The sequence below is a fragment of the Octopus bimaculoides genome, chromosome 26 (genome assembly GCF_001194135.2).
Source record: "Octopus bimaculoides isolate UCB-OBI-ISO-001 chromosome 26, ASM119413v2, whole genome shotgun sequence".
Taxonomy (NCBI): domain Eukaryota; kingdom Metazoa; phylum Mollusca; class Cephalopoda; order Octopoda; family Octopodidae; genus Octopus; species Octopus bimaculoides.
In genome coordinates, this window is record NC_069006.1 from 4,424,111 (window position 1) to 4,442,998 (window position 18,888).

General features: G+C 38.7%; 1 protein-coding gene across 4 annotated transcripts in view; it reads left to right on the plus strand.

The window, feature by feature from the left end:
* LOC106883967 (uncharacterized) overlaps nt 1-18,888 on the plus strand; it is a 90,827-nt gene that overhangs the window by 57,272 nt on the left and 14,667 nt on the right. For 2 of the 4 annotated variants that reach the window (XM_052977057.1, XM_052977056.1), the window contains exons 2-3: nt 5,950-6,101; nt 15,595-16,443. In XM_052977057.1, coding sequence (XP_052833017.1) covers nt 5,996-6,101; nt 15,595-16,443 — 955 coding nt within the window. In that variant the 5' untranslated portion in view covers nt 5,950-5,995. Of the gene's footprint in view, nt 1-295; nt 620-5,949; nt 6,102-8,547; nt 8,722-15,594; nt 16,444-18,888 lie in introns of those variants that run through there. The other 2 variants (XM_052977058.1, XM_052977059.1) reach the window with 2 other exon arrangements.

Below are 18,888 nucleotides of genomic sequence, written 5' to 3' on the forward strand. Positions count from 1 at the left end.
TATATATATATATATATATATATCCGTATCCTAAATACGAATAGAAAATTTCGACCAAGAAAAAGAACGAAACAAAAATAACAGGAATTTAATTAGCCATAAAGAACATCAGATTAAACAGGGAACTACTAAACCCTTCAAATTCATTTGACGAATTGCTATTTTCTTTTTTCAGTTACAAATCTGTTAAAACAAACCTTCTAAACCACTTATCTATTTGTTCTTCTCTATATATCTCTCCCCACCTCTTTCTACTTGTATATGTATGCGTATGTGTGTGTTTTTAGAGTTTAACATAGGTTTTCAAGACTCAAGCTTTAATAACAGAGAGAGAGAGAAAAACAGGAGGTTGTAACGTTCATGCTTTATCCAAGGGCATTTAGCGACATAGTGAAATAATTATATGGCTATATCTCTCCTTTCTGCCATCAATGTTCTTCAAAAGAAACACAAAAACTAGGTTGGTTGATTATTAAACTAACCCATTTCATTGACGATAAAGAAAATGAAGCAGCAATCTTTGTGGTTCGCCAAAGAAATGTCTTACCCTCTTTCCTGCTTTATTATTTTTTTCACTCTCACTCTCTCCATGTTTTTATCAAGGTTCAATTTATTCGAGGTAATAGTTTTGCTTTGTTTTGTTCTTTTTTTTTTAAACTTTTGTTGGATTCCTCTTCGGAAGGTTTAATATCTTTTTATTCGCTTTTTTTTCCTTCCCAAATTTCGATTTCATGAAATTGTATTTAAAGGTAATTCTTGGATGTTCACAATTACAAACTGTTAAATGTTCTCTGCGTAAACTTGTGTCGCTTTGGAAATGCAACACACATACACACGCTTATATATATATTGTGTGTGTGTGTTTGTAAATACATTAAGAAAACAAACTTTTGGTGTTTGTCATAACGCACCTGTTAATTACATTGAAATATGACTGGGTAAATAGTAAACATACATTCAAATATATATATATATAAATATGTATATATTATGTATATCTATATCTGTGTATATGTATGTATATATATCTATATCTGTATGTGTGTATATATATGTGTGTGTGTATGTGTATGTATATATATGTGTGTGTATAATATATATCTATATCTATATCTATTTATGTGTGTATGTATGTATATATATATGTATAATGTATATATCTATATCTGTATGTATGAGTGTGTATGTATATATATATATGTATGTGTGTGTGTATATATATGTGTGTGTGTGTATATATATATATATATATATATATATATATATATATACGTGTAACATGTATACAAATATATACATTTATTTTTGTATATATATATAATTTATATTATGTATGTGTGTGTACACATACATAATATAAATATGTATGTATTTTCATACATACACATAATGTGTATATATGAATATACATACATTATATCATCAAATTTCGGGTGGGGGCGAAGTTTTATACAACCGGATGCCCTTCCTGTTGCCAAACCTCATCCTTTGAACATGACCATCAAATGGCTAGACCCCTTTTTAATGGGAAATTGCTTGTATGATGGTGATGTATGTTTACAAATCGTGTGCCATATCAAGACACAGACACGTATTCATGTGCAAATGAATAGTGACTCCTCCTTGGCTGGTGGAGCACCCAACATCATGTGTGTGTTTATGATATTACTATCATCATCATCATCATACTCTGTTGGTATGGGTTGGATAGTGTATATGTGTGTGTATCTCTCTTTCTCTCTACATATATATATATCATCATCGTTTAACGTCCATGTTCCATGCATGCGTAGGGCGGTTGACAAGAGCTGACCAGGTAGAAAAACTACCCTAGGCTACTGTGTCTGTTTTGGCAAGCTTTTTACAGCTGGATGCCCTTCCCAACACCTACCACTCTGCAGAGTGGACTCATTGCTTTTTACATGGCACGAGCAGAGGCAAGGCCAGTTTGGCGTGATTTTTACAACTGGATGCCCTTCCAAATGCCAACCACTTTACAGGGTGGACTGGATGCCTTTTGCATGGCACCAGCACTGGTAGGATTACCATACATACATACACACACACACTCATCAACATTTTAACTTGCACTTTTCCATGCTCACATGGGTTGTTTGGAATTTGTTGGGGGCAGATTTCTATATAAGAACTATATCATCCACATAGAGGAGCTATCACTGGTTGCCAGTCTTAAACTGCTTTCATATAGCTTGGAAGATTTTAATGAACCGGAATGGCCTGTGTACAGAGTCCTGTTGTACCCCAACCTGAACCCTAAATTGGTTGCTGAACCCATTGCTAATTTTCTCCTTGCTGATTGCACCTCTGTACATGACTTACCTACCCTTCATCCATACCTACCCTTCTCATAATCCATAAGATCACAGAGCAGAGAACCCAGTCAAATAATTTTCACCTTGCTGATTGCACCTCTGTACATGACTTACATGTTCCTCGCACACTATTCATCCATACCTAGCCTTCTCAGCATCCATAAGATCACAGAGCGGAGAACCCAGTTAACGGCCCTCTCTAGTTCATTAAATGTCAGCGATAGAGGTTTTCTCCTGGTTTAGTACTTCTCCCAAGCACAAAACCAAACTGCATTTCACCAAAGTGGAATTCTCATCCTAATTGGTTAAGCTTATAATTCTTTTGGTAATCTTTATAACCTGTTCTAACAGTTTGATACACCTGTAATTACCTTTCTCTAAAGTATCACATTTACCTTTGTAATAGTTGATGATGATGCTGCTACACCAGTCGTTAGGCATGGTAACTTCCTAAAACAACCTGATTGATCATACTGGTGACTAACTTGTATCCAATTCTGCTACAGAATTTTCAGCCTCTCGATAGTAACTTCTGATGAATCATCTCTTATTGGTTTATCAACCATACTGCTATCAATTTGAATGGCTGGTCCCTAGACCTTTCTCCCTATACAACAGATATGATCTTCTCCTTTCCAAAGTTACAAGAAAAATGCTGACATTAAAAACAACCATCTATTATAGGTGTAGCTGTGTGATTAAGAAGTCAGCTTCTCAAGCATGTGGTTTTGGGTTCAATCTCACTGTGTGGCACCTTTGGCAAGTGTCTTCTACCACAGCTCCAAGCCAACCAAAGCCTTGTGAGTGGATTTGGTAGACAGAAAATGGAAGAAGCCCATCATGTTGTGTGTGTGTGTATACCCTTGTCTAGACATCACATGATTGTTGCAAATAAGCATTATCATCATATAAGTAAAGTTATTCATCTCCAGTCTTCCACAAAAACATGTCTGGTTATGGGCAAATGTTACCTTGCTTGGAAACAGGTGAAGGGTTGGCGACAGGAAGAGCGTGTGTCTGGAGAAAATATTCTCTAACAAATTCTGTCTGCTCCATGCACAGTTTAGCGGTGAGGGTGTTGAACTCATGAGTGTAAAATTGTGGTTTTGATCCCTGGACCAGGAGATGCGTCCTGGTCTTGAGCAAAACACTTCATTTCAAGTTGCTTCATCCACTCAGCTGATGAGAATGAGTAACCCTATGATGGACTGGTGTCTCATCCAGGATGGAGTATATATGTATTTCTTTATTGCCCACAGGGGGCTAAACATAGAGGGGACAAACAAGGACAGACAAAGGGATTAAGTCGATTACATCGACCCCAGTGCGTAACTGGTACTTATTTAATCGACCCTGAAGGGATGAGAAGCAAAGTCGACCACAGCGGAATTTGAACTCGGAACATAACAGCAGACAAAATACCACTAAGCATTTTGCTCAGTGTGCTAACCACTCTGCCAGCTCGCTGCCCTTTAGGATAGAATATATACACACCAGAAAAACCAGGGAAACTGGCTCTATGCTCCTTACAGAGTAATGTGGTGTAATCATGCAAGCTTGGGAAAATGAACATTGAAGGGTGTTGATCTGTGCTGCTTTTGTTGACATCTTGAAGGTGTTTCACCCTGTAAATAGGGAATGCTATGATTGGGTTCTCTCCATGGTTACTCAAGATTGGTCAGTTATTCCACATAGCCATGAATGAAATAAGCGGTCTTCTCTACCCTAGGGGAGTGAAACAGAGTTCTATGTTTACTCCCACCTTATTTCGCATCTTTGCTCTCATCCTGAAGCACACTTTTAGAACATTAACTTATGAGGTTTACTTTCATATGAGATCAGATGCAAAAATGCTCGAACCTCTCCTGATTGTGAGGGAAAAAATAACCCAAAATACACATAAAGCATGGCTGCATGGTAAGAAACTTGCAACCCTACCACTTGGTTTCTGGTTCAGTCCTACTGCACAGCATCTTCGACAAGTGTACTTGACTATAGCCCCAGACTAACCAAAGCCTTGCAAGTGGATTTGGGTAGGCAGAAACTGAAAGAAGCCTGTTAGAATGCTCAACCGGAATTTAAGAGGTTCATGGTTCAATTCTCTATAATGTCTTCCGGGTACTTTTTTTCCATCTTCTAAAGATATTTACCTGAATCTCCTAAGGATATTTATCTGAGTCTGCTATTCTGCATTCAAGATTTCCTTTATTTTCTGTAAAATACCAACTCACTCAGTGCTTTTACATTTGTTTACAAAAAATGTTCTCATGTTCCAAAAGCTCTTATTTAGCATAATAAAAGATAGTGTTTGTTGTCAGTGGTCACTAAGCATAGTAGTACGCAGCCTCAGCTAGAATTTGAGAGATACAAGATCTGATGTTCTGCCATGGCTTGCTGGCAACTTTTTCCCATCTTCTAGGGATATTTCCCTTATTTTCAAAGCTGTTTTCACAACTACTCTGTGTTCGAAATTTCCTTTATTTTCTGTGATATATATGTGTGTGTGTGTGTGCGCGTTTTCACGTTTGTCCCCCACATCACTTGCAAACTATGTTCCCGTAACTTAGCAGTTTGGCTTTAAGATACCAATACAAAGTACCGAGCATGAAAATAACCTGCAATCCAATGACTGACACAAGTAAAACGAGGTGAAAGTAGTACTTTGGTAGAGGCATGCTATTTGCAAACAATGTGTAGTTGTACCACAATCAGAGGAGTAAATCAGTAGGTGGGAGTTAGGGTTACAAGAGTATGGAGGGAGAGTGAGAGATGGCTATCAACATGGACGTGGGTGGAGGATGATGATAAGAATGATGGATGGATGTAAACTGAGATTAGCTCAGAGGAGGGGGGAATGGAATGTGGCTGCATAGAAATGATTTGTAGTTTACAGGTGAGGTTCTGATTTAACTGACTTACAGCAGGAGAATAATATGGTAGTAAGGAGAGAGATGAGGGGATAAGTAACAGGGACATGGGGAATAGAGGATAAATGGTGCCAGGGTGTTGGGAGCTTGTTTATGAGGGATGAGGTTTATGAGGGTACGAGGTTCAACAATGATAAAAATGATATTAAATAGGGGTGAGGATGGTTGATATTCTTTTGATGGTTTGAGTCATTTGACTGCGGCCATGCTGGGGCACCGCCTTTAGTCAAGCAAATCGACCCCAGGACTTATATATACTTTTTATGTTTAGTACATAGTCTCTTACTGAACTGCTAAGTTATAGAAACATAAAGAAACCAACACAGGTTACCAAGCAGAGGGGCAGGCAAACACACACACACATACAAACGCAGACATACACAATGGGCTTCTAGCCAATGCACCGAGACGGTTTTGGTTGGCCTGGGGCTATAATAAAAGATGCCACAGAGTAGAACTGAAACCAGAACTTTCTGGTTGGGAAGCAAACTTCTTGACCACGTAGTCACACCTACACCCATAAATCTGAGACACAAAAATAATGTTGAAAATAATTTTATCATTGATTTTGATTTTATTTTCAAAATAGTTTTTTTTTTTTTTTGTGCATGAAAAAAATATGCCTGTCTCTATATTTCCATGTTTCAGAGAATCTATTTAACTTAAATATTTTCTGATGATTTTTGCAGATGGAGATTTTAGTTTAAAACTGGTTCTGGATTTTATTCAGCGGCCATGGCCACTAGTACGTCATCAGTCTCCACTGACGCGACCAAAGATAAAAGTGCTAAAATACTCCATGGAATCCTTTCAAAACCATCGAAGGTGGTTTCTGTCTCGGGTAATTATTCTTCGCTTTTATTCACTGTATTTTCCTGCATACAATTCAACGTAGCACATAGCATTAAACCAGTTTTAAAACTGTGGTCCGTGGACAGCAAATACTTTTTATGGACAATTTGGTTTTATATATGTTTTTTAATCGAAATCTTTTAATTGACAATAAACCTATTTGTTAAATACTGTTAAATAAATAAATGTAAAAATATATGTTATTTTAAGGAAATATTTATGTATAAATTTCATAAGCATTTATAAGGGGGTCCCTAAGGTAAAGCCTGAAATATAAAGGGGTCCGCAAGTCAAAAAGTTTGAAAATCCCTGGCATAAACATATAAACATCATCACTATCATCCCTAATACTTTTGTATTTTACAATCAGTTTTTGCTCCTCCAATGTTGTTTTCTTAAATAAGTTCAGTGAAGGCGCATTGGCTTACTGTTTAGGGTTTTCAGCTTGCAATTGTAAGGTCAGGAGTTCAATTCTCGGCAACGCATTGTGTCCTTGAGCAAGACTCTTTCACATTGTTCCAGTCCACTTACTTGGCAAAAAAGGAGTTGTGCCTGTAATTCAAAGGGCCATCCTTGTCACATTCTGTGTTATGCTGAATCTCCTTGAAAACTACATTAAGGGTACACATGTCTGTGAAATGCTTGACCACTTACATGTTAATTTCACAAGCAGGCTGTTTCATTGATTGGATCGACCGGAACCAACAGAGTGCTACTTATATGAGCTGACCTACCATGTTTTACTGTCGATTTTGGTTTGAGAAATTTGATTTGTATGCCAGAAAATGCTGTATCCTATTTATTACACTCTCTTTTTCTATCCATCTGCTGCTCCTCATAAGCATTTAAAAAACCCCACCTACACTCCTTTTACTTGCCTCATATCTTGAGGGAGGGCCACCTGGACACTCATCACCACTATTTGTATCTATTTCTTTCCAACTCCAAATAGTTATTCTCTCCCTATCTTCCGAATGTGAGAGGACATGTAGTTCCTCTACAATAAGGACCTTTTCTCCCTCTCCATTTAACCCTTTAGTATTCAGTTCTACATTTGACGGATATTTGTCCTCATCTTGTTTTGTTGCTAACACAACGTTTCAGCTGATATACCCTCCAGTCTTCATCTGGTGTCTTGGGGACATTTCGCACCTGGGTTCTCATTCCTAAGGTATTTTTCGATATTGTTATTATTATTCAGGTCACTGCCTGGAATTGAACTCTTAACCACTACGCCATATGCCCATGGGCAATTATGGAGTGGATTTTAGGGCTTATAAATCTAATATTCGACTACCCTTATTTTGAGTGGGGGGGGCATATTTCGCCTTTGTATAAACCTACAAATATCTCCTTCAAGTAAAACCACCAATAGAAGATAATATGACCAAAGACTGTGTGTACTCCATCCCATGCAGCTGTGGTAGGTTATACACAAGCAAAACATGCACCCCCCTCCTCAAAATAAGGGTAGACGAACATCGCAAAGCTGTGACACGAGGAGATATTGATAAATTGGGTATAGCTGATCATGTATGGAAAAATGGAGACCACCTCCCCCTGTGGGATGAAGTTAAAATAATAGACAGAGAACACCACTGGAAAATACGAAAACTAACAGAAGCAGCACATATGCTAGGAGACAACAACCTCCTAAGCAGACCGAGTGCAGATATGAATAGCATATGGGAACCGGTATTAAGGAAGGATAAGAGAATATTAGATTCCGTGTTCGATTCCAGGCAGTGACCTTAATAATAATAATGATAATAAAATCGAAAAATACCTTAGGAATAAGAACCCAGGTGCGAAATTTCCCCAAGACACCAGATGAAAGCTGGAGGGTATATCAGCTGAAATGTATTAACAACAAACAAGATGAGGACAAATATCTGTCAAATGTAAATAATTATTTTATAGCTTCGAGATTTCAATGACATAACCACTTATCTTTAGAATGACATTGTAGGGTTGGTGTGAGAGGCCAGATCTGACCAGTTTGAACATAGAACAGGTAGAATATTTGGGCTTCATATGACCAGTTTAAATACTAAAGCATTAAGCTCTCATCCCCTTGAATAAAGCTGACCCCCCTCCTCCATCAGGGTTTGTCGTCTTCCAAGCTGTATAGCAACCTCACTTTTGTGATACAAAAGAAGCACCTAGTACAAGCTGTAAAGTGGTTGGTATTTGGGAGGACATCCCCCCACTGTAGAAACCATACTGAAGCAGTCACTCAAGCACAGTGCTGTCCTCGGAACTAATGGATCATGTCAAACCATCGAACCCCTGCCAGGATGGAACGTTGGCATTTACTGAGAAGGCTGATGATATTTTATATATTAACTCAGCTTGCTCTTTTCATTTTGCTTCTCATCCTCTCTTCACCACACAACCCCATCACTTTTCACTTTCTTTCATTTTCCTTTTAATAGGCACAGCAGTTAAAACGTTTGCTTCCCAACCACATGGCTTCGGGTTCAGTCCTTGGTAAATGTCTTCTACTATAGCCTCAGGTTGACCAGAGCCTTGTGAGGTGATCTGGTAAATGAAAACTGTAAGAAGCCTGTTATGTAAATTTGTGTGGGTTTTGACATCGCATCATAGCTGTAAGTGAGCGTCACATCTTGCAGGTTATGTCATTCACTTCCAAATTCTGTGTAAGCATACCTGGCCATAGGGAAATATTATTTAACCTATGCTGTAGGTACATAAACAGGGCAAATTTAGCTACGAGATGGTATCAAAAAGTTCCCGGACTAGTTATATTTAATAAAAAATAAACTTATTTCCCTAAGTGTTAACATCATCTCCTTCGAAATAGTCACCTTGCACAGAAATACACTAGTCACAGCATTCCTACCACTTTTGGAATCTGGCCTGGAAGTTGTTTTCCGTAAGCAGGTCTAGGACCTTCTGTGATTTGCTCTGGATCTCAATATCATCATCATCATTTAACGTCCACTGTCCATGCTGGCATGGGTTGGACGATTTGACTGGGGACTGGCGAAGCGGATGGCTACATCAGACTCCAATCTGACCTGGCAGAGTTTCTACAGCTGGATGCCCTTCCTAATGCCAACCAGTCCGAGAGTGTAGTGGGTGCTTTTTACGTACCACCGGCATGAGGGCCAGTCCGCTGGTACTAGCAATGGCCATGCTCAAATGGTGTTTTTTACATGCCACCTGCACAGGAGTCAGCCAATGTTTTGTTCACATGCCACCGGCACAAGTGCCAGTAAGGCGAAGCTGGAAACGATTGCACTCAAATGATGCTTTTTACGTGCCACCGGCACGGGAGCGAGACCGCTGCTCTGGCAATGGTGTTAAAATGGCAACGTTTGAGCTGCATTTTCATCTTGGGGAAGAGGCGGAAGTCTGCAAGGGCCAAATCTGGTGAATAGTGTGGGTGCTGAAGTGATATCGTGTTGTTTTTGGTGAGAAACTCATGAGTGAGTACACCTCAGTGGCAGGGTGCATTGTTGTCATGGTGAATCTAATTCTTAGCATTCCACAGATCTGGTCCCTTTTGCTGAATCTTCTTCCTCAAATGCTTCAAAATGTCATAGTAGAACTCTCAGTTGAGTGTCTGCTCCTGGGGGACAAATTCCTGATGCACAATGCTACATTTCCTGGGAAGACACTCATGACAAGTCTTCCAGATTGTTCATCATCTTCCAGGGATGTTTTCCTCCTTTTGAAGTAAGTTCTGAATTAAAATCTTCCACCAAACCTTAGTCACAATTTATGTTCCTAACACTAGCTTAATGATAACTAAGTTATTTTACTAAATTCTGTTACATTTAAAATTAATTGAAAGAAACACAGAGCATCTCAAGATAAATACAATAACGAAAGGGTTAAAATATATAATAGAGAAACAATTCTTAACCATTTCGATACCAAACCGGCTGAAACCACCTCTGGCTCTGTCATACAAATGTCTTGTTTTCATAAGTTTTGAATTAAAATCTTCCACTAAACCTTAGTCACAATTTAGGTTCTTAACACTAGCTTAATGATAACTAAGATTTTTTTTTTTTATTTTGACATAGTAAGCATATGAATGCTTGACTATAAAATTAAAGATAAAACTTCATACTGTCTCATGTGAAAATCATTGTTGAAACCGAAAACTTCTTTTAACTTCCATTACTATTTTGCATTTAAAATTATTTCAAGGGCATCATGCATTCATGGGGGAAAAAATTAATCTAACAGTGAATCATATGATTTTCATAGATTTATAAAGGAGTTACAAAGTGGGTATAATAACCTCTTGGATTTCATGAACTTTTAAGTGAATCCCTTAGCCTTATATTGTCTTTACTGTATTATGGTTACAATAGACAATCGTTTGCACACTCAGGTAAACTTTGTCTCACTGTGTGATATTGCTTGATAACAACTGGGAATATGTCGTCACAACTGCAAATGTCACCTTATTACCTCCCTTGACTATAACTTTCCGCCATGTTTGTTACTTAAAACTGTTCAAAAATTTGTTTTACTCTGTGTCTTTCTTACATCTTACACAAATCTGACACGACAGGAATTATATCTACTTGTGTGTGACCCATTGTCTTATGGTAGATTAAAATAAATATTAGTTTTTAGCTATTTTTAGTTCTTACATTAAATACAACAAACCACAGACATGAAATTTTGACACTGTTTGTGTATACAGACATTGTTTAATGAATTTTAACATTTTCATTATTGGAATGCCTGTGAGATTCTCTTGCATAAGTTCTTCATTCATTACAAACTTTTCAGTAATAACAGTTAATTTTTGAATGGCTGTAAGAAAATAATCATTCAAGTATTTTCTTCTGAAATAATTGAATAAAGAAAACTAAAGTGGACAGTGTCTGAAAGTTGTCTAGGTTACTTGTGTATTGGGTGAGAGATTGATGTGAAAACAACGATAGATAGATAGATAGATAGATGACTTTTCTTATTATAAAAAAAGTAACTTATTACAATTTAACAGAGCAAAAGGAATATTTATTCATGAGTTTTCTTAAGAGTAACAAGCTTACTTTTAAAAGAAGAAATTTTCTGTTATCGAAAGTGATAGCCTATGGACTGTGTGGAGAACTATACGTGCATGTGTTTCTGTACATTTATAGAGAGGTCAGGGGAAGTGCATTGGGTGAGAGTTCAAGGTAAAAAACAGTTACAATATTACCACTGCATCTCTGCTTATCTTTATGAAATTACACATCCTTTGGAGGAAAGTGTATGGACAGTACAAATGAGGCAGTACAAACAGATTCTAAAAATTATAATGCTGATCGATCTTCAACATCATTGACATTATAACTTATGTCTTTTATTTATATTTTATTATGGTGGCTGTTATTGTGGAGGGACATGGCTTAGTGGTTAGGGTATTGAGCTCATGATTGTAAGATTGTGGTTTCAATTCCTGGACTAGGCAATGCATTGTGTTCTTGAACAAAACACTTCATTTTACATTGCTCCAGTCCTCTCAACTGGCTAAAATAAGTAATCCTGCAACAGACTGGAATCCTGTCCAGATGGGGGATGTATATGCCACAGAAACTGAGAAGCCTATGAGTCTATACAACTCCGGAAGTTTTTGTTTTTTTTTATTGTTTAGCTCATGGTCAGTTCTGATTGAGCAGTCCTATTGTCAACAGCTTTCAAACCGGCTTCTTTTAAGGCATAGTATATGTAGGATTATATTATACAATGTGTCTTCCGTTCCTTATGAAGGTACTGTCTGGTTTGTAAGAAACTTACTTATTTCTACAAGGTCGAGGGACTGCATAGTGATTCCCTCTGGACCACTGCCATCATTATCTTCACATCCACTTTTCCTTGACAATGATGCTGCTCTGCCAGTCTTTGAGTTTGACACTTTCCTGAACTAACCTGTACTTTTCTCCACCGGAGACTTTAAATATCTCAGCAACTATTCTTCATGGATCAAGTGCCTTTTCTCTCCTCGTATCCTTAATCCCTCCATCTACCACACTGCTGTCGACTTGAATGGCTGGTCCTTCTATTGGGTCTACATGAACTACTCCCCCCCCCCTCAGACATTCTCCACATTCTAGACCCTCTTGTAATAACACATCCATGCCTCATTCTTACTAGTATCAGTAAGAGCAAGTGCTGTTTTACTTGTTTCACTCATTGGACTCTGGTACCACCTGCTAAGTTACAGGAGCATAAGCAAACCCATAACAGTTGTCAAGCAGTAGTGGTAGAGACACACACGCACGCATATATATGGTAGGTTTCCATACAGTTTCCATCTACCAAATACATTCACAAGGCATTGGCCAACCCAGGGCTATAGTAGAAAACAGTTTCCCTTAGTGCTATACAGTGGGACTGAACCTGAAACCACGTGGTTGGAATGCAAACTTCTTGACCACACAGCTATGCTGGCATCTTTCATTAGATTCATTAAATTACTGGATCTGATTCAAATGAATGCATATTTCTATCACAAAAATTTACTTTGAATTTAAAAAGGACCTTATTTAAATTAATATTCATTTTAGCCATCTGTGTATCATATCGGATGTATATACATGTTTGATAGGCTACTTAATGCAACGTTTGTCCTGAGATAACATCTGTTATGGATGTACTTTGTTAAAAACACAAATATCAGAGGGAGATGAAAATTCACTCCAGCAGAAGCCAGCAAATGTGCCAGGTGCATTTTGGCCTTTTTGGATACTTTAAATGGCATATACTCACAGCCAGCTTCATGGTTGAACTAGAATTTGTTGTTTCTAATATTGGAACAATTGAATAAAACATTCATTCACTGATGTTGCAAACTGCTACTAGCTGAATGAAAATCCAGTATATGCAATTGGGGCAGAATTTGATTAAAATGGCCATCTGTGTATCATATCTAATGTATACACAGTCGACGGGCCAGTTACTGCAGTATTTGTCCTGCGACATCTCTTACAGACTTGCCATGTTGCTCGGATGAATCTTTTGTTTCTCTCTCTGATATTTGTTGTGTTTTAACACAGTGAGTGCATAAGAGATTTTATCCTTGGGTTTATTGGATCCTGTCAGGCTGTCCAACCCATGCCAGCATGGAAGACTGACATTAAATGAGGATGATGAGATGATGATGATATATACGTACATACATATATATATTTATATATACACACACTCACCATCCTCGCATACACACACGCACATGCAAATCCTAGTTCAGCCAGGTCACTGTTATTATCTCCCTTCCGCTCTACCTCTTTCTTTTGGTCATTTCATCATGTTGAATTGTTAATCGCTACACATTTTTTTACCTCTCAGACCTTTCTGTCGAAGAGCAAAGGCTCAAAACATCAAAGACTTTTCCATTCTTCTCAAGCTTTAAAGTGATACACCTGCTTGTTGTTCCCTCACCTGTCTTCATCTTTTGTTTTCTGTAAATTTGACCTATATATGTCTATCAACCTGTGTGTGTATATATATATATATATATATATATATATATATATATAATGTTACATTACAAGCATAGGGTTACGGTTAGGGTAACGTGGTTGGCGTCTGGAAGGGCAGCCAGCTGTAAAAATCATGCCGAAACTAACCTTGTCTGTGCTAGCGCCACGTAAAAAGCACTGAGTCCACTCTGCAGAGTGGTTAGTGTTAGGGAGGGGCATCCAGCCATAAAATCTCTGCCAAAACAGACACAGTGGCCTAGGGTTGATTTTCTACCTGGCCAGCTTCTGTCAACCGTCCTACCCATGCATACATGGAAGATGGATGTTAAACGATGATGATGAATGCTGTATATGCAATTGAGGCAATATTAAATTAAAATAACTATCTATATATCATACTCAATGTATACACACTGTTGAAAGACCAATTACTGCACTTATGGACATGCAGTGTTAAAAACACAATAAGATAGGGATATGAAAAGTCACACAAACAATTGCCAGCAAGAACACCAGATGCATTTTCGCTCTTTTGAGCCATTCCAATTGCTCATACTTGCAGCCAGTCACATGTCTGGATGAAAATTCATCGCCTCTGATTTTACTTTTCATCCATTTTTCAATCTAGAATTCTCCTGGAAATGACTGCATCCTTCTTTTAGAAAAATTAGTTTTGAACTTTAATGAAAAAGAATGTTATTTAATGACTTTAAACCGACCATATCTGGCCCAAATATTCTACTTGTTTTATGTTCAAACTGACCAGATCTGGCTGCTCAAACCTACCCTACAATGTCATTCTAAAAATAAACAATCACAGGAGTGGCTGTGTGGAAAGTAGCTTGCTTCCCAACCACATGGTTCCAGGTTCAGTCCCACTGCATGGAACCTTGGGCAAATGTCTTCTACTATAGCCATGGGCCAACCAAAGCCTTGTGAGTGAATTTGGTAGATGGAAATTGAAAGAAGCCCATCGTATATGTATATGTTTGTCTCCCACCACCACCACCATCACTTGACAACTGATGTTAGTGCATTTACATTCCCGTAACTTAGCGGTTCGGCAAAAGAAACTGATAGAATAAGTACTAGGCTTCCAAAGAATATGTCCTGGGATCGATTTGCTCGACTAAAGGCGGTGCTCCAGCATGACCACAGTCAAATGACTGAAACAAGTAAAAGAATAAAAGAATATTGGGTTGGTGCATAATTATTGCAGCTTTTATTCACCAAAAGCAATAGCAGCATTTAATAAAAACATCTTTAAATGATTATCCCGGAGCATATTCACCATCTACTTCAATTACTGTTTCCCATTTGCTTGGCAGACGGTCAGACCGTCATTTAAAGATGTTTTTGTTAAATATTATTATTGCTTTTGTTGGATAAAATTTATTGCAAAAAATCCACAATAATTATGCACCAACCCAATATAAAACATTTAATAAACTATGCTGTATGTTATACTTGCATAATGAAATATGGTGTGCTTACAAATCATTAGTATGACCATATGACTACTCCACCAACTGTAGCGCCTATGGCTCCTGTTAAGGCTCAGCTTGTGTGTGAAATATGTTTGATAAGTCAAATTGGTATATCCAATAATGGTATATCCAATAATAGTCGAAAGCTCTGCATACCGGAAGCCAGCAAGTGTCTCCTGATGACCCCATACACTTGCTGGCTTCTGGTATGCGGAGATTTCGACTGGTAACACTTGCATGTGCAAGTTGTTTGCAAAACGTTGAAGTGGCTGTTTAAGTAATGAGTTCATGGATGGTTAATGAGTTGGATGGATGCTGATGAAGGATGCTGAAGAATTTGTGCAATATGGCATATACACCAATTACCCATTTTTCATCTTTGATCTCATTATTGCTTACATTAGGGGTACATGGATACAAAATGTTGTAATAAAATCAATGCTGGTTACAATTTCTATCGAAATCTGTAGAGACAAGTCTAACAAGTGAATGTTATTTAACTTTATATTTATTTTACTTTTTTACTTTTACTTCAATCTAGATGTTTCCTCTGAAAATGCAGACAAGAAAAGAGGACTTCGAAGAAAATTGGAGAGAAACGTGAATTCAGTTTATGCCAAGCGGTCGCTGTCGGATGCGAAACAAGAAAGTGTTACAAAGAAATTCAAGAAAACCAAAAGAGACAAATCTTATAGTTCCCAAACCTCAAAGAACACACCTTCCCGCAGTACTTCAACATCCACCAGGAGGCTCTCATCTGAGAGGAGGAATTCTGACAGACAACATTGGTTGGGTACCAGAGTCACAGAGAACAACAAAACCGGCAAAATGCCACCATTGTCCACAGAGAATAAACAAGAGAAATCTAATGATGACGAAAAGTTCTACTATTATTTTGAGACACAATCAAGTCATATCATAGAAGAGAAAGGTACCAAATTATATGGATGTGAGGTGTGCAAAGGTGTTTACCGTTATGCTTTCAGTCTGAAGCGCCATTTTCTTCGGAACCATATAAACGTTAAGTATTTATCGGAGGCTGACATTTCAAACTGCATGATCAATGTTGCCCAGCAAGACTTGATTGCTAAACGTCATGCATCAGGCAAGCGCCTGAAGAGCAATTGTGCTGCAGCTGGTAGCCCTCGCGTCTCGATGCAGGCTAACTTTGTATCAAAAAGTGTGAGTCAATCAGAATTGTATCGCTGTAGTCTTTGCAGCGAACTCTTCGACTATAAAGAAGATCTTGTAGAACACACGCATAACCATATGACTGCTCCACCAACTGTAGCGCCTATGGCTCCTGTTAAGGCTCAGCTTGCGTGTGAAATTTGTGGTATGAAGTTCACCTACAAACAGAACTTGATACGGCACCAGGCTGTCCATTCTGGTAAGTTTTATTCATTTGTTCATTTGTGTGTGTGTGAGAGGGAGAGAGTGTATGTGTGTGTGTATATAGTTGAATCACTACCAGAACTAGAGAAGTTACAGGTATGGAAGCAAGGTCTAGAATTGAGGGGCCTTAGAGTTAACCTAGCAAAAACCAAAGTCTTAGTAAGTAGGAAGGCAGACAAATCACAAGTCCCTTCAGGTAGATGACCCTGTTTGATTTGTAGAAAAGGCGTAGGTAGAAACTCCATAAGATGTACCCAGTGTAAGCTTTGGACACATAAGGGGCACAGCAATATCAGAGGAAGGTTAACAGGAAGAATAGCTTTTGTGTGTGGAAGATGCACAGGAGCAATAAACACTGAAAATGTGCAGAGAATAGACTCCATCATATGGGGTGGGGGTAAGCTAGAAGTATTATAAAGCTTCTGTTATCTAGGTGACCAAGTTAGTAGCGGAAGGGGATACTTCAAGAGCATAGCTGTGAGAATAAGATTACGCTCGGCAAAGTTCAGAGAACTCCTTCCTCTGCTGGCAACAAAGGGCATCTCTTTCAGAGTGAAAAGTAGATTGTATGATGCCTGTGTGCAAACGGCTATGCTACACAGCAGTGAAACATGGGCTGTGACATCCAAGGACATGTATAGGCTTGAAAGAAATGAAGCCAGTATGATTCACTGGATGTGCAATGTCAGTGTGCATGTTCGATAGAGTGTAAGCATCTTGAGAGAAAAGTTGGGCATAAGAGGCATCAAATGTGGTGTGCAAAAGAGATGATTGCACTGGTATGGTCATGTGATGCATATGGATGTGGATAACTGTGTAATGAAGTTCCAGTCTCTAACTGTTGAGGGAACCCAGAAAGACATGGGATGAGGTGGTGACGCATGATCTTCAAACTTTGGACCTCACAGAGGCAATGACTAGTAACCAAAACTTTTGGCAATATGCTATGCTTGAGAAGACCTGTCATGCCAAGTGAAATTTTGGTCATGGCTAATGCTGATGTCACATAAATGGCACCCATGCCAGTGGCACATAGAATGCACCTTTCAAGCGTTGAGCTTCACGGAATCAAAGTGGCCGATACTGGTGGCACATGGAACTTTTCATGTGCCACCAGCATCAGCCACTTTCAACTGCTGGGCCTCATGGAGGCAATGACCAAAACCTTTGGCATTGTGTCATGCGTGAGAAGACCCATCAAGCCAAGTAAAATTGCAGTCATGGCAGATATCAGCATCACACAAATGGCACCTGTGCCAATGGAACGTAAAAGCACCCATTACACTCTTGGATTGGTTGGCACTAGGAAGGGCATTCAGCCATAGAAACTATGCCAAATCAGACTGGAGTTTGGTGCAGCCTACCAGATTACCAGCCCTGGTTAAACTGTCCGACCCATGCCAAGATGGACAACAGATGCTAAATGATGATGATAATGAAATATATATAAACATACTTTTCTATTAGCAATTATCAATAATGGAACAAAGTCGTGAGGATTTTTGGTTGATATCTGATGAGAAATAAGCATGTCCATGTCTTTTGAGTGTTTTACCTATCTTCTGTATGCCCCTTTGTTGTCTTTTCACGCAAATTTTTTACTCATTATCATCATCATCGTAATCATGATCATTTAACATACGTTTTCCATACTGGCATGGATTGGACGGTTTGACAGGAGCTGGCCAGCCAGCTGAAGAGCTGTCCAGGCTCCATGTCTGTTTTGGCATGGTTTCTATGGCTGTGTGCCCTTAATGCCAACCATTTTGCAGAATGTACTGGGTGCTTTGACACAGCACCGAAACAGGTGTGTTTACATGGTACCAGCACCCATGTGCCTGCAAGATTAGGAATGCTTAGCTGGAGAGGGATGTCGGGGACATGCCTGTATGCAAGGACAACATCAATTATACTTAGCTTGATGTGTCCTTTCAAGCACATCAAACTGCCAGAATTCTCAGTCTCTTGTCATCCCTTCTGTGAGGCCCAATGTCTGAAGATCTTTTCTTCTCACCACTTCATCCCACATCTTCCTAGGTCTACCCCTTCCACACGTTCCCTCCACAATTAGAGATCGGCACCTCTTGATGCAACTATCATTATTCATATGCATCGCATGACCCTACCACTGCAGTCTTCTCTCTTGCACACATCTGATGCTTTCTCTCAAATCACTCGCACTCTGTCATACAGTCACACTGACATGACCCATCCACTGGAGCATGCTGGTTATATATAAACACACACACATATAGGTGGTGCACGTGTGGCTGTGTGGTAAGAAGCTTGTTCCCCAATCACATGGCTCCAGGTTCAGTCCCACTGCATGGCATTTTTGGCAAATGTCTTATACTATAGCCTCTGGAAGACCAAAGCCATGTGAGTTGATTTGTTAGGCGGAAACTGAAAGAAGCCTGTGTGTATATGTATGTATATATAT